Genomic DNA, 16,486 nt, shown 5'->3' on the forward strand with positions numbered 1-16,486 from the left:
TAGTCAGATAGGATTTATCAAATGGTATTAACAGCTCAACTGTTGTTTGACATACACGTCAGTCGTAACCAAAACCTCACCAGGATCACACTTTCCTAGTGCTTGACCCCATTTTATAGCATTTCTTTCCCCTGTGTTTTATTAAGAGGAACTACTCAATTGCAATATTATTTCTCTAATAAGTTTCCCACCCTAGCAGACCACCTCTGCTGATGCTGAGGAACCTCCAAGTCAAAAATACTAAAAGCTTTGAGTGTTAACAAACTCAAAACCATAAAAGGAGCACAAACATGCTCCAAAATTGCAAAAGGTATTTTCTTTCTCATCAGAGGGCATTTGCAGGCTCCAGCCCATGTTTAACATAGCATAACAAATAGTTATTAGATATTCATAGAGTTCTCATTTTGTCCAGAGAGACCTGAAGCAAGGTTATTTATTGAGATATGCACTGTCTTCAAAATTTACTGCTCTATAAGCATTGCTGTTGACGACACATTTTAATGTACATACTAAGTACATGAAGTAGTCCTATAACGTATATTTTGCCTCATACCTGTCACTTTAAATTGTTCCTTTTGACACCTGATACAAAAGGTAGCAACACTAATGCTGATACAAAAAATCCTCCCCCACATCCAGGAAGCATGTGTAGCTTGTTAATGGTTTGAAAAAATATGCATTAATACTGTTCCTATTTTTCTCTGTTATCTCTAATACCATCACATGAAACTGGACAAAATGAGAGTTTCTGGTTACACTTTTTCATTTCTGGTGTCCGCTGCATACCAACAGATCAGAGAAAGGCGAGAATATTACAAAATTTTCACAGCACATGCTTATAAGCACTAGGAGGGAAAAAAACAACAACACACAACCATTAAACCTCAAATCTATTATGTCAGAAAAAAGTCCTAGCTTAGATATGATTTTTACTTTAGAACAAAACAAAACCATGCAGATATCAAAACAGCAGCTAACAAGGACAAAATGATGTATGTACTTAACGATTCTTTTATTAGAAGCCTCATAGCAAAAACCAGAGAATGAAGAAAATAGAGGAAATGCACTATTCTTTAGTCTGGTCTGATGAAGTAACGTCAATATTCCAGAAAACATTTTGCCTTCAGTGGGAAGCTAGTCACACTTTAAAGGAACCTCAAGTGAAATACAGAAATTTGAATGCAACTAAAATACCCACCTCTGACATTAACACTGAACAGAAGATTTGTTCAACACAGTGTATGTGTAGTCATATACAATGAATACAGAACTAGTAAAACAAAGCTCCATTTTACCAGAGCCATATCATTTCATTATCTGCTTTATGTATCTGGAAAATGAATAAATTTTGCTTGCCTTACCATACAAGAATCCAATATAAGATTCGAAATAAGGCAAAACAATGTAATGCTCAGAAGACTGAATTTCTATGAGCAAGTAATGTACATGTAGATGGGGAGGAGTTAGATGTCTCCACACTTAAACACAAAGGTGTGACTTTGGTATCCAGTATCTTAGAGTCATACAGGTAGTGGCAGATAATGGATAGAGGCTACCTTGAAAACAAGACCATAAGGCTCATTTATTCAATGCTTTAATAAAAACAGTGGGTTTGTAAATGGCAGCAAGCATCCGTAAACATTTAGAGAAAACAGGCCAGTTATTTGTTCATGCAAGCTTTTTCATGTCTTAGATGGCAATGTTTACTACCACCGCAGTGTGTTTACTGACAGATTTGGTTTTGTGGTTTGTTTTTTGGTTTTGTTTTTTTTTTTTTTTTTCTTTAATAATGTATTAATAGTGTTAGTTTTGAAACAGATAAAAGGACAAGTAAGAAAAAAACCAAACAGTTCTCAGGGATGTCACCTGTGCTATCAACTTCTGTAGGGCTCTGGGAACAAGACAAATGTTCTTCCTCTGAGTCAGAATCAGAATCGAGAAGCATGCGAGAACTGGAAGGCTTAGTGGCAATACTGACAGAGGTAGAAGAGTGCTGGTAGGTAAAAGACATGGATTCCATAGTGTGGGATTGAGTGATATGGACTAAACATAAAGCATAAAGGAGGAAAAAGGTAGAAAAGAAGTCAAAATAGAATCTCTAAGAATACAGAGTATTAGTTTTACTTTTCATCACATAACACAGTAACTACAAAATAACCACCATAATAAAATGGAAAAATATATTTAGTTATAATGGGGTACAAAAGAATTTTTAAAAGAAATTTCTTTAAATAAATGTAAGATGAAGTATGATTACAGACAGATTTCATTAGTAGGTGGACAGTGATCACTATCAGGGCATTAATAAGATGGTAGAAACACCTGAAGATGAAAAGCCACAGAATCACCAGAGGGTTAACCTAATACTTCAGCTTCTATGGTAAAACACTGGCATAAACTCAATTAATGCAGAAATAGCAATGAAATTAACATACCAGGGAATCCATCATCTGCCTCAGCATCTCCAGGTCCACTGCCTATGCTACTGTTGTCTAGACCAATGTGCAACGACTGTAGCTGTGAACGAAGCTGTTCAATGTCACTGTCTTTGCTGTCCAGAGTCATCTGGAGTTCAATCCGTATCTGACTCTCTTCTGCTATTTGCTGTAAGGATAAATTGCAAGATGTCCTATTATCACAGTACTCAGTTACTCAGAGAAAATGTAAGTAGAAAATTACGCAGACTTCGCAGCCAATCTCAGTATATACACTGTGTATTTCTTTTGGCCATGGGAAATTCAGGAATAGAGACTGTATGCGCTACCTGTAGTAAAGCCTGTAGTAATTCAATGAGAACTACAGAAAATGCTATCAATGTTTATACTTGCAAAAGGATCTTACCGCCTGCATTTCGTTGATTTCCTTCTGATATTTGATCATCATTTGGGTTAACTTTTCTCGTTCAGACTTCAGTTCCATATGCAGTTTCCTATTTTCCTTCTCCTTCCGCCGTACGTCAGTGTCAGCTCCACGTTTGACTGGACCCTTCCGATTCATGATCTCAGCCAATTTATTCACAGCCTTCCCATGGGGAAGAAAAAAGCAAAAAACAAAACCCACACCAATGAATACATAGAGTTAAATTGTGAAGATATAAAGCCTTCTTTCCTATCCATGACCAGCCACTTTTAATCTAACTGTAAATAAAACGCCTGCATATCTGGTACTATAAAGTTGCTTTAATTCAATGTACTACTCAAAACTGAAAAGTAGGCAATAACAATGCCATTCTCACTTAAAGCAAGCATTTGCTTTGAACACCTCTACTCATTTAAATATTCTCTTCCATTTCCATTAGCTGACCACAAAACGTATCTTTGGATTAAAATGCCACTTGTTCTAAAAAACAATCAGAAATACACTGTTTTATGCAACTTACAAAAGAATATAAATCAAGATGGAAACCAGTAAAATATGAATTTATTTGACTGAGATGAAGATTTTTGCTGGTGGACTGCATCTGGATTAGGAGTTCCTCTATAATAAATCATGAGAATGCAGTTTCACTACACTGAAAGTCTACTTAGTAGAAGAAAGAAAAAAAAAACAAACAAAACAAAACCCCAATATATTTTGTTTCAGTGGCAAAAAATAATAAAGTATTAACGGTATATATTGACAGTTTACCATGGAGAGTTTCCTATTCAAAATTATTTAATTCATGAACACTACCCCTTCATTCATCATTTAGATACGTTTGCTTACCTGGGTTTTCAATGTTCTTTCAGTCAACAACTGTTTCTCAAATTGTGCTTTAATATTTCCTACATTTGCTTCTTCTTCTTTTAGCTTTGTAATTTCTGTGGCAAGGTAATTAAAAAAAAACCTCTATGAAAGCTCATTACAAAAGAAAATAATACTATTAAAGAACAAAAGTGGTTTCAAATTATATTACATTTGGTTCAGAGAATACATACGTTCTTGTACTTCCTTCAGTTTATTGTTTAGTTCTTCTTTCTCATTAGCAAGATTAGCCACATCACTAGTTAGTGTCCTGTTTGCTTCCTCCAACTACAAAACAAAAAGTACTTGTGACTATCTAACAAAACACATTTAGCAAACAAAAGCATTACAGGACAGAAGGAAACGCTTCAGAGTGAAACCAGGGTAAGGATTAGAGGACTACTTGTAATAGGGGTAAGGGCACAGCAGAAAGAACCATCAGAGATATGCATGGAAGAAACATGATAAGAGATTTTTTTTATTTCATTCATAGAAAATAAGTATTTTTAAAATGCAAATATACTTGTATATCACTTACCTCTAAGCATGCTAAATAACAATGGAAAACTCAAACTGCCAATAAAACTCAAGCCCATGCAAACCTCTATCAGAATTATGATTCATATTACTCACAGAGGCTATGGTGGCATCTTTCTCAGTCAGTTCCTGTTTATGCCTCGCCATCATCTCTTTAATCTCCAGCTCTTTCATAATCTTCTCTTTTTCCAAATCAGAGTACTGTTCTTCAGCAATGGAACGTGCAAGTTGTTCCGAATCTGCTTTGGTCAAAGTAATCTCTAGCTGAGCAGCCAAGGAATCTCTGCAAATTATTGATACATACTATTAACTATTAACTTAAAAGATGAGAGGTTATGGCGGGGGGTAGGGGGCGTGTTAAAAAAAAAAAAAAGAAATAATAAAACTAATAAAACAACAACATGCCTTCCGAATCTTTTATGTATCAGTACTGCAACTAGTAAAACCTACCTCTCATCCTGTAGCTCTTGTATCTTTTGCTGCATTTCTTTACAAAGTTTGGTCTTCTCCTCACATTCTTCTTTAAGTTCTCGAACTTGAGTCTTGTACAGAGTCTAGAATTTAAAGTTGGATAGAAAATGACACGACTTGCATATTCTAGCTTGGAGGTACACAAAAAATGACACAAGATGACACTGTATGCAATTCTTTAATCACACACTCAATTAAGAGTAAATTTAACTAATCGTCATCATTCCAAATCATGCTTTTGGTTATTTTACTTTTTTGTTGGGTTTTCTTTTTTAGATTGTGTATTTGTGAATGGACAGACGTATGATATACATTTTATGTTTGTAAACATACTGTTAGGGAGACTCTCAATGTGAATATTACTATTTGATAGAAAATCAGACGCATCTGAAACAAGGAAAATCAATTACTAATTTTTTTCTACTATTTTAGATCTTTATCAGAGGGAGGTAGGTAGGTAGAATTTAGATTTTAACCACACAAATCCATTAAAACAACATTACAGTTAAAGAGTAAAAAGCAGTATAGGAGGAAGGGAAAAAGAAGATTAGAAAAACATTTGAAATTCACATTTTTGTGAAATGGATACAAATCTAGAGCTCTAGAGGAAATGAAAGATACATTATATTGCTCTGTACACTCAAATGACTATATAGAGGTAAAGTGACAGACAACTGCAAGTGCATTTAGTGCAGGAATTTCAAGACAGACTGTCCTTGGCCTATCCACAGCACTCAACTGACCTCAACTCTGCCTATCTCTTCTCCTTTAATGTGTGCAACTTTTTGATCTACCAAAACTTCCCCACTGATGTAAAGACCACAGTAAAATCTTAAGCTACCTTTAATTCTGAAAAAAGCCCTACCTGCAACGTGACCAGTCGTGCACTGTTAATATAAATTACCCTCCATGTATTAGTGATGATTTTTAAGTACCATACCTATTTATTCTGTTGTACCTTATCACAATAAAGCAAAAACTCTCAACATATCCTGTATTGGGTTTGCATGGCAAGGTTTCGGTACCAGGAGTACTACAGGGGTGGCTTCTCTGAGAAGCTGCCAGAAGCTTCCTCCATGTCCGACAGAGCCAATGCCAGCCGGCTGAAAGATGGATCCACTGCTGACCAAGGCCAAACCCATCAGTGATGGCAGTAGCTCCTCTGGGATAACACAGTTAAGAATGGGGCAAAAAAAAACGTGCAGCAGCAATTGCAGCCAGAGAGAGGAGTGAGAATATGCGAGAGCAACAGCTCTGCAGACACCAAGGTCAGTGAAGAAAGAGGGGAGGAGATTCTCCAGGTGCTGGAGCAGAGATTTCCCTGCAGCCCGTGGCAAAGACCATGGTGAGGCAGGCTGTGCCCCTGCAGCCTGTGGGGGTTAACAGTGGAGCAGATATCCACCTGCAGCCCGTAGGGGACACCAGGCCAGAACAGGTGGATGTGCCCAAAAGAGGCTGTGACCCTGTGGGGAGACCATGCTGGAGCAGGCTCCTGGCAGGACCTGAGGACCTATGGAGAGAGGAACCCATGCTGGAGCAGGTTTGCTGGCAGGACTTGTGACCCCATGGGGGACCCATGCTGGAGCGGTCTGTTCCTGAAGGACTGCATCTGTGGAAGGTACCCATGCTGGAGCAGTTTGTGAAGAACTGCAGCCTGTGGGAAGGGCTCACTTTGGAGAAGCTCACGGAGGACTGTTTCCTGTGGGAAGGACCCCACTCTGGAGCAGGGGAAGAGTGTGAGGAGTCCTCCTCCTGAGGAGGAAGGAGAGGCAGAGACAATGCGGGATGAACTGACCGCAACCCCCATTCCCCTCCCCCCTGTGCCGCTCGGGGGGACAAGGGAGAGAAAATTGGGAGTGAAGTTGAGCCTGGGAAGAAGGGAGGGGTGGGGGGAAGGTGTTTTTAAGATTTGGGTTTCTTTCTCATTATCCTACTCTGATTTGACTGGTAATAAATTAAACTAATTTCCCCAAGTCAAGTCTGTTTTGCTGCTAACAGCAACTGGTGAGCAATCCCTCCCTGTCCTTATCTCGACCCACAAGCTTTGCGTTATATTTTCTCTCCCCTGTCCAGCTGAGGAGGGGAGCGATAGAGCAGCTTTGGTGGGCACCTGACATCCAGCCCGGGTCAACCCACCACAGATCTCTTCCAAGTTTGGCTGTAATGCAAAAATTTCCTTCCAAGCCTTAAATGCACATGTTTTGTCACACCACGTGATTCTGAGAATACAGTTCTTCCCTTCCATGCAGCACAGAAGAGATGCTGAATGCAAAAAGCTTGAAACAATCAGAAAATTATTCATACTATGGAAAAATGAGCTGCTCAGCTCCTCTCTCCCTCTAAACTGTGTTTGGGACTCCCTTCCAAAGCCAGGACATTATCTTAACACAAGCTCTTTCACACTGCTCAGTCATCAAGAACAAGGAGTGACGACAAGGCTGCAGACAAGACTGAAGACAGACACAAGAAGAGGATTAGCTTTAGGTTTTAGATGCGAAACGCCTGATGGCTGAGGAGGAAGAAGTAAAGCTCACATTGTACTTAAAAACAGATTAGTATAAAAATAAAGAAGCATAAAACATACTGAGAAATACTGTTCAGCTTCAAGTTGGTCTTGAAGCTCTTTCATTTGTCCATCTGCATCTTGACGTTCCCTAGAAAGGAATAACATACTTTAAAAGGAAAGATATGAAGCAATTCCAAGCCAGTAAACAGAAAAGACAGCATTCATACTCTTAAGATCCTTCAGTCATTTCCTGACCAAAGTATGGTCAGCAATTAAACTTGAGGCTTCCTCTGGGAACCAGCTTGTCATGGTTTTGACTGCACTGGCCACTACAACGAACGAGCTCTCTTTTTCACTTGTACAGCTGGGAAAACTGAACTAATAAGAAATCAGTTTAATACTGCTAACACACTAACTACAATGGTGGCACATAGTTTAACCAGTAAGAGACACTGATAAAACAAACAGCCACCGACAGAATCTTATTTCCATGTAAAATATCACTGATCTGACGGATTGTTTTAGGTCTCCCATTTGCTAGAGCTCAGTCTGTGAAAACATGTCTGTATTCTTTGACACGCATCATTTCTTGAATTCATCTGTTATTAAAACAACTCAGAAAGTCAATTAGTCAGTCCATAACAAAGAACAGTTAGGTAGCAGAAAAGATTTCAGAAGTCATAAAGGAGCTAAGAATGAGGTTAATCTGATATATGTGCTAAACTTGTCTTTTATTCACAAGAATGTTCTTTGCATTAAAAAAAATATTTATTTATTTATTTATTATGAGGTGCAAATATTGCTTGTAAGACCTTGAAGAACTGCTGGATTTAACCCAACTCCTATTTGAAGGCTCAACAGATGTGTTCAAACATCTGTAGTGGTGGATATTTCCAATGGTTACGCTTCACAGCTCTGTATTACTATTCATTTCCAACTCTAATAAGCTCTCCTGGACCAACAATGCCAGTAACTTTCCTCTTCACTGAATTCTTACAGCATTTAAAAAAAAAGTACCTAGACTTTCTATAAATAAGTGCTTCTCTGAAGTCTTCGCTCTTGTTTTTAAGCTGGGTTTTTTTAAGATTTTCAGGACAACAAACATCTTTTACTACAAATCTATACATTGCTGAATCACTAGGGCAAATCTCAACTAGAGTCACTGTAAATTATTTTAAAGAACAATTACGTTTTGCACTGTAGAACAGCATATTCTGTGCAGCAATTTTTTAAATTAATATTGCTCTCAGCTTTTGCCAGAAGATAATTACAAATCAGTAACATTACTAAAAAATAAAAAGCAACTCTGCGTACTTGCGGAGTTCATTATTTTGTTTTTCCAGACTTAATTTGATTTCCTGAAGATGATTATTCTCCTGTTTTAACTGCTTCTCTGACATTTTCAAGGTGTTGACCTGTTGCGTTTGCATCTTGAGGTCATTTTGCGTGAGACAGCGCTTTTGTGTTTCTTGCTCTATTTTTAATGTTAGGTTTTTTACCTGAAAAATAAAGAGAAACCTGTGAATTTTACAGACCTACACAGGAAAGGAACATTTAAACATTTATTGACTTCCTCTGTATTTTTGTACAACATGCTCACATCTCTTCATAAATCAAAGCTGTCTCCTGAACAAAGGCATTAGCACACAATAAATAAGCTAGTTTTTCCATGTCAATCTCACAGCATTTTACGTTCCAGAATCAATAATGCTGCAATATTTCAGAAAAATGAACCCACACTCCATAAAGTAGGCTTCTTAAAGTCTCAAATACAGAGAAGTTAAAAGTTGCTGCCATTTTCATTCACAAATATTCATTCCTAAATATATTCATTCACAAATACATTCATCCCTACATATAGCTATAACAGGGAAAATATTACGACATTGAAAACCAGGTTCCATTCAAGACTCCTTTTGTCATTGTTCCTTACGTCTTCATTTAGTATATCCTTTTGCCTAAGGAGCTCATTGATTTTCTGTTGTGATTGTTTGAGATCACAGTCCAACATGGAGCGCTGCTTTTCAGCTTCTAACAACCGATTTTCCACTTTTTGCTTTAAAGCTCTCTCTTCCAAAAGTTTCTTCTCCATTTCTGTCAAGCAAGAGATTTAAGATGTCAGTCAGTGTAAATGAGCAGATTTTGGAGGGCGAGGGGAGAAGGAGGACGTCTGTACCATATTAACAATACACAACACGTTTATTCTTTTAACACTGAAGAGAAAGATTGCTGAAAAGTGATTCATTAAAATTTTCACAGCATACCCACACCCAGAGGATGCTTTTGCAAACATTCCTTACTGATCAGTATTTCCTACTTTTGAGTTTCAAGATAACTTCCAGTTTATCTGCAACACACCTGAGATGGATAGAAAGGATGGATTTTCAAAAATATTCCAATTAAATCTACTGAAGTGTTGCTTTGACTACTATAATTTGAAATCATTTAAAGAGTTGAAGCTGTTTGGGAACCTGATATGCCAGGTGATTCAGCCATTGTTACTGAATCATTTGTGCTTCTTTTGAACATCTGCATGGTCAAAATTTTTTTGTGAATGCTTTTTGCAATTGGAAGGATGGGATCTGTAGGTAGCTTTTTAAGTACCTGCAATAAATTTAATTCAAAACTAAGAGCCATCTTCCGGAATTGTTTAGTAATTATCCCCCTCTCCAAGATATTTCAATTGTCATGAGATGCACCAGAACGGTGCACGGTGACTATGGAAGCGCAGCAGAGGCTTTGCCATTTCTAACTCTACCTGGTCTACATTTAAAATGCTAAGTTCCTGACGTATATTTTATTTAGGAAGACACAAAAAGGTATGAGTACACAGAGTAAGAGCACTGATAAGCTCTTAGCAAAAATGCTTCAAGCAGTTTTAGTAATAAAAATTCAAGAAAAAATAATTCAGAATACTCTAGCACAGAAAATGAATTAGTGGTGTGTGCAATGGAGAACCTGTTTTACTCTGAGACTAAACCAGTGTGTCTTTAACCTAGCAAAGCAAGGATAAAGGGACTATGACTGATTTTTACAACACTAATGATATTTTAAAAGAACAGGGTAATCAATGAAAAAAACCTACGCTTAGGCTTCCACTGGCATCAAAAGATTGTATTATCTACTTCGTATCATTTACACATAAGGTGTAAATGTGATGTCAGATACATACCTTTCATAGCCTCAGATTTTGCTTCCTCTATAGATTCATAGATCTTATTTTTGTCTGCTAATCGTGCTTTTGTGGCTTTATGTTCAGCTTCTTCTTGTTCAAGGTTCTGCTGCATAACTTTGAATTTATATGTCATATCTATTTCCATGTTGCTCTTTTCCTTTAAAAAAATAAATTGAAATAAAACACTAAATACATCAGGTTAAAGACAAAATTTTGGACAGCAATAACATGCTGCTTGGAAGTGTGCTAAGAGTAGAAGAGAGAGCTCAAATTCTAAGGAGCTAACTGAGAAATCATTTCTACAGATGTTTTTCTATGGATGGCAAAGTGCTCCAAAAATGCACGACATCCCCCGTTGCAAACAATTATAGAATTACGGCCTTAACAATAAGAGCGGCTCAAAGATTAAGTTTATTGAAGAATGTTCTCAATACTTTTGTTTCAATGACAAATTTGTCAAAGAAAATATTAGCAGAAGCTTTTTTACTTTGGGAAATACCGAGAGTTTATAAAAAAACCCACAACAGAAAAAATGAAATGTTACTACTGCACTGTTAAGCTACACACTGGAATATGTTATTATGTACTTTGGAAGTATAATGTATTATGATCATAAGGGAAATGATATCTTCCCCCCCTTTCTCAAATTCCAAAACCAATAAACAAAAAAGACAAAGAAAAAGAATAAACACTGAAAACAAGGCTTACTTTTTGCATAGATTTTGTCTCCATGTCTCAAGTAATAAAAGCGCAAATTTTAAAATTCCATAAGAATGTAACACCAATGTTCACTTAGAAGTGCTGTTACCTTTTCTAAATCTGTAATTTTTTCCTGCAATTGTCTCTTCTCCATTTCCAGTTTGGCTAATGCACTCTTTCCATTTTTCACTTCTTCTTCGAGGCTAGATATTCGACCTAAAAATGACCAAAATATCAATGAGGCTCAGCAGTATGTGAAAAAACAATGTACTTTATCTACTTAGAGATAACATTTTTCATACGTAACAGCTTCTAATTCTGACTATTAAGAACATCTCCCTTTGGGGTGATTTTAAAAATTACAGTAACATTTTATAAATGTTCTCTTAAATGTGTGTCCACACTTATATAACATTGTATAGAACAGCACACTAATCTAGTCACAATCTGAAGCTCAAACAACATCACCAAAACCTAATTTTATTTCTGAAATAAGAAGCAATCTTAACTTCAGAAGATTTGCAGGAATACCTTGTAAATCACTGATAATCTCTGATCCATGACTTCGATCTCTCCTTTCTGATTCTAGAGCGGACTGAAGATTGAGAAAGTCCTTCTCCAGTTTGAGTTTTGCATTCTCCAGCAGGCAGTTCTTATCTTGTAGTTCTCTATTATTAGCTTCCAGCTGCTGGATTTGCTTCGTGCTTTCTGTCTGGTTCTTCCTTAACCTGGCTGCAGTATCAGACTCTGACCGCAGCAAAGAATTGGCTTCATCCAACTAAAGATTGATAAAAACATGCTTCAGAAACAATTAAAATATAACAACTACTATGTCTACCACAGAATACTAGATTTTATGGATTAAAGAAATAGAAAGGAGTGTACTTTACGATTAAGTTTGAAGACCGAGATGTGACAAGAAAGAACAGCTTTTAAAACTTTTGGGAAAGAAAAAAAATCTGTACTTCAAACAGCTATTATTTTAAAATATACATAATAAAGTTGGCATGCCTGTCTTTGTAGTTGATTGATTTTCTCATTGGATATTTGAGAGTTCTGATTCCTCTTTTTTAGATCTTCAAGCTGGTCTTTCAAACTGTTAACTATAACAAAAACAATTCAACATTGTTAATTACTGTCATGAAAAAGCGTCATTTTGAACTATAATGCATTCATTCTATCTTTTAAAAACTCACATCAAAACAGAACCCTTCAATCATGGTTCAACATACCCTCATTTTCCAAATTGCGTTTCTTATCTGCTTCATGCTCTGCTTTTCTCTGGTATTCTGTATTCTTATGCTGAAGAAGAGCCTTCTCTCTTTCTAACTGTCTGACTGCAGACTCTACATTCTTCCTTGAAGTTATCTGGATATATTTAAAAAAAAAAAAAACAACCCACCACTAATTACATACAGAACAATGGTACGCTTTAAATGATAAAAAGACAGTTCATGCACTCAGTTTAGTTTGTAATGGAGAAATACAGTCTATTTGCCTGACACAAACACAGTGTGCCAGAACACGTGGTCAAATCCAGCCCGGGACAGGCTTAGCTATGGTCAGGAACTTTTACAATTTAAAGAGTGTTTGATTGTTTGGATTTGATGAATCTGGTAAACCTGCCCAGCAGCCACTCCGGAAGCACAGAAACATACATGTAATGTAGGGTCTTGACTTGCACCTGGATGAACAATACATTAAGTTATACACATCCACTAAAGATATAACAAATGTGTAGTAGCACTAAGGTGCAAAGAGGGGTAAAAATAGGGTCCTTTTGACTGATACCATTAGAACAATGCAAAGAATGGCCCTCCTCTTCTAACAACGTTACTCTCACATCTTCAATTTTTAGAATCATATAGAAGATATTTATACTACGCTGTGCTCCAAATTAAGAACACAGTAAAAAAACCAAATTCTGGAAACAAATGCGTACTTGTAGTACAGAAATCATAATGAAAATATTTTAGCAGTGACAACAATTTCATGCTTGTGAAGATCAAGAAATCAACTGGTATTACTTGATATAAATACACAGCTACTCAAAAGTAATTTGTTGTTTCCTAAGGAAAAAAGCCACACAGAAATGCTTCTAATTCCAATAAGAAATAACCACACTTACCTCTTCATCTAGTTCTTTCACTATCTTCTCTAAACGAGTATTAGTAGACCTGAAGACATTTGAAAAATATTTTTAAACCCTGATGATATACAGAAATTAGAATGTTTGGAAATGTCTCATTCATTTTAGGTAAGATACTCTATTTTCAGCAATCACATGAAACTTCAAGTACTTGAGAAATCACTCAAACGATAGACTCTTATGGAGAGTTAAGTAAAAAAAAAACCAAAAAACAAAAAACCAAAAACCAACCACCCCACAAAAAACAGTAGTCGTAAGAGTAGCAAGAATTAAGCCAGCAATTTACAGTGATGTCTACTTGCAGGGTCGGGAATCCCCAAAGTGGATTAAAATGCTTTTAAGCATTCAGAAACAAAAGATGTAACAAAACTTCTTTATAAACATAGCAAAGGTCAAAACAGTCTCACCTGTACTTCTGTTCTAGTTCATCTTTGGCTTGTAATTCGTTACTGAGCTGTTCTTCCAGCTTGCTTAGTTTTTTCTGAAACTGTGTAAAATGTCAAAAAAGCATGGCCCATGTCAAAAATGCTATCACATAAAACAAGCGTAATTCAATTAAATAAGAGACAAAGGGAAAGAGAGGAAAATTAATTCAGCCTTCCACTATATTATTTTGAAACCATCACTAGAAGGTTACATCTTTACAAGGTATTAATTCTGATGATTTTAAAGATACAGATCCATAGCAACAAAATTTAGTGCATGCTACATTAAATATAACCATCACAGAATTATGTGCCACAAGTTGTGAGTCATAAAATTTCTAAGGACAAAGAATACTGTTATTGACCCTTTGCTCTACTCTTTCTCTGTAGACAGAGACTTTCCACTGTAGCAGAATTTCTGGGATAGTCTTTTCTAAATAAAATTAAAAAATAAAAAGGAGGGCACATGGCCAAATTGGACAATATTCAGAAAGTATTACTAAGCATGCGCAATGACCTCACATAAAGAAGAAATGCTTATTCTAACACAACACTTTTCAGGTTTGGGAATGCTTTGTTTTGCTTACTAAAAATATTAAAAAGAAATTGTGAGTCAAGTACCCAAACATTCATGTAATAAATTAAAAATAATACAAATTCTGAATTTGTCTTATGTCTCCAGGCTTTCAAATGCATTTCTTTTCCTCCCTTTCCCCTCCTCCTCTGCCCCCAAACATGAAATGTAAAATTGTGGTTTTCTAAAATACTTTACAATTGTTACAATTAGAAGATTCCCAGAACGGGGACACTGAAAGGGACATCAAAACTGGAGACTCATTGCTTGAGCAAATATAAATTTAAAAAAATTGTCAGAAGTGAAATGCAAAATTTTACCAACTGCGTGTACTATCTCAACATGATACACAGTTTCATGATTCATGATATTTGCTTTTTAAACAGCAGTATCATTTCTTTTTAAAAGGCAAACTCTAAAACTATTAATCTGTTCAGCGATGTCTAAAACCACTCATCTATTCAGCAACAACAGTAAGGAATGGAGTCTAATAAAAATTTGCATTTACATTTATGCTGGTCAATACATAGTGCATTTCCTTTACTTATTTTTTAAAACTTTGAAAAGGAGTTGTAAGTTTTCAGAAATGCTACAATTATACTATCTACACTTTAAGTAACATAATGAAGTAAGTACATGAAGATTTCATAGCATTCTCCTGTCATCTGCAAATGTAGAAGCTAGATAAGCATGCTCCATACACTCACTTCAACTGCAAGCATGATTTAAACATTCTTTTATCACTGCAGGTGACAATTTAGTTTTCCAAACTCTGAATAAATCAGTCATGAATCACTCAGGCAAGCGTGGAACCAAAATTCCCAACCTTCCCAAGAGTGATGGTGTTTGTGGCAAACAGAGCCTTACACATTTGTTTTCCAAACAAATTCTAGATGCCAAAAGAATTTGAGAAAAATCTGTATTCATTCATCTTTATACAATAGTACCTTAATGCTTGAGAATAACGGTTTCAAAATACAGCTGGTTTACTGTTAACAATTTGGTGAATAAACATTTAAGATATCTCACATTCACATAAATTATGTAGGAATTCTTTGACTCCTTTCATAATTCAAATAATATACTTACCTCTTTGCTGTCCTGTAAACAGAAAATATCACTTCTATTGAGGATCATCTAAAGACAAAAAGCTTCCCCCGAAATTCCTTGAAAACTTATTTTAGACTTTGTCTTTTCTTAACAGACTTAACAAAATTAGTTAATCATACCACTAACACTTACGAAAAAAGGCACTAACCTCATTTTTACTAGATTGGACAGATTCGTTTTCTCTGCAAGACTGAGAGGAGTCACTTAGCAACCTGTCAAAAACAAAAACAAAAACAAAGCCCTCCAGCTCTTATTCAAGTTTTCAACAACTCATTTTAATCAATTCTCTCAAATCTTAATTTGTCCTATGCTATTCTCAGAATGAAGCGTATTTTATTTCCGTGAGTGCATCTTTCTGATTTGAATATTTTCTTAATTATAACATGTTTTCAAATCCATAGCAGATTATAATTTTTTAATTAATAAAATTATTTCTTAACCATTTGAGTCCCAGCAAGCTATTATCTTGTGTAAACTTTTTTCTAGAGCAACTAATAAAAAGCCATTTTAGAGCTAAACTACAAATCTATCGGTATTTTTACCCTAAAAGACTTTTTAAGAGACTATGTAATTTTGTGCATATAAAAATACTATGCTTCATCAGAGTTAGCAAAATCACCAAAACAGTAGCAAATTATATATTCTACTTAAACTCTGCATTTTGCATCTTCACAACTGGACATAAATTAATATAATGCAATGAATAAATTACGTATCTAGAGTGAAAAAAAGATAGGGTATAAGAAAAATCTGCAGGTGTATTTCTAAAAATGCATATTAAAGCATCACATACAAATTGTCTCTATAGTAAGTAAATCCTATAAAAGGCAGCTGGTTTCCCACGAAGGCTTTGGGGATTGGAAAGGTTTCCACGTCTCCCTTGTCGTCCTCAATGTCATCAAAATTACTGCTGTCTATATCACTGCTAAGCTCAGGAACAACAGGAGCAGCAGCTATAAAAAGGGAAGAAAAGATCAAGTTCACGATTCAGCCACGCACTCTATAGCGGTATCTCTAGAATGTTAAAAAGATTGTAATATAAGTTGTCCTGCTGGTTAAATATGTATTAACCATGCAGCAGATCTGTAAATATTACTATGAACATTTTTTTTCAAGA

General features: G+C 35.9%; 1 protein-coding gene across 1 annotated transcript in view; it reads right to left on the minus strand.

Moving 5' to 3' along the window:
• The window catches only part of ROCK2 (Rho associated coiled-coil containing protein kinase 2), a 104,677-nt gene that overhangs the window by 11,862 nt on the left and 76,329 nt on the right, over positions 1 to 16,486 (minus strand). Inside the window, exons 9-27 of the mRNA XM_082480183.1 lie at positions 16,163 to 16,322; positions 15,518 to 15,581; positions 13,668 to 13,747; positions 13,240 to 13,288; positions 12,344 to 12,479; positions 12,123 to 12,214; positions 11,643 to 11,889; positions 11,221 to 11,327; positions 10,410 to 10,569; positions 9,171 to 9,331; positions 8,552 to 8,736; positions 7,316 to 7,385; positions 4,711 to 4,814; positions 4,357 to 4,543; positions 3,918 to 4,011; positions 3,706 to 3,800; positions 2,842 to 3,021; positions 2,436 to 2,604; positions 1,867 to 2,043 (exon numbers count right to left, since the gene is read on the minus strand). Of these exons, the coding sequence (XP_082336309.1) occupies positions 1,867 to 2,043; positions 2,436 to 2,604; positions 2,842 to 3,021; positions 3,706 to 3,800; positions 3,918 to 4,011; positions 4,357 to 4,543; positions 4,711 to 4,814; positions 7,316 to 7,385; positions 8,552 to 8,736; positions 9,171 to 9,331; positions 10,410 to 10,569; positions 11,221 to 11,327; positions 11,643 to 11,889; positions 12,123 to 12,214; positions 12,344 to 12,479; positions 13,240 to 13,288; positions 13,668 to 13,747; positions 15,518 to 15,581; positions 16,163 to 16,322 (2,517 nt within the window). The remainder of the gene's footprint in view (positions 1 to 1,866; positions 2,044 to 2,435; positions 2,605 to 2,841; positions 3,022 to 3,705; positions 3,801 to 3,917; positions 4,012 to 4,356; positions 4,544 to 4,710; positions 4,815 to 7,315; positions 7,386 to 8,551; positions 8,737 to 9,170; positions 9,332 to 10,409; positions 10,570 to 11,220; positions 11,328 to 11,642; positions 11,890 to 12,122; positions 12,215 to 12,343; positions 12,480 to 13,239; positions 13,289 to 13,667; positions 13,748 to 15,517; positions 15,582 to 16,162; positions 16,323 to 16,486) is intronic.

The sequence above is a fragment of the Vanellus vanellus genome (genome assembly GCF_965231255.1).
Source record: "Vanellus vanellus genome assembly, chromosome: 3".
Classification (NCBI taxonomy): domain Eukaryota; kingdom Metazoa; phylum Chordata; class Aves; order Charadriiformes; family Charadriidae; genus Vanellus; species Vanellus vanellus.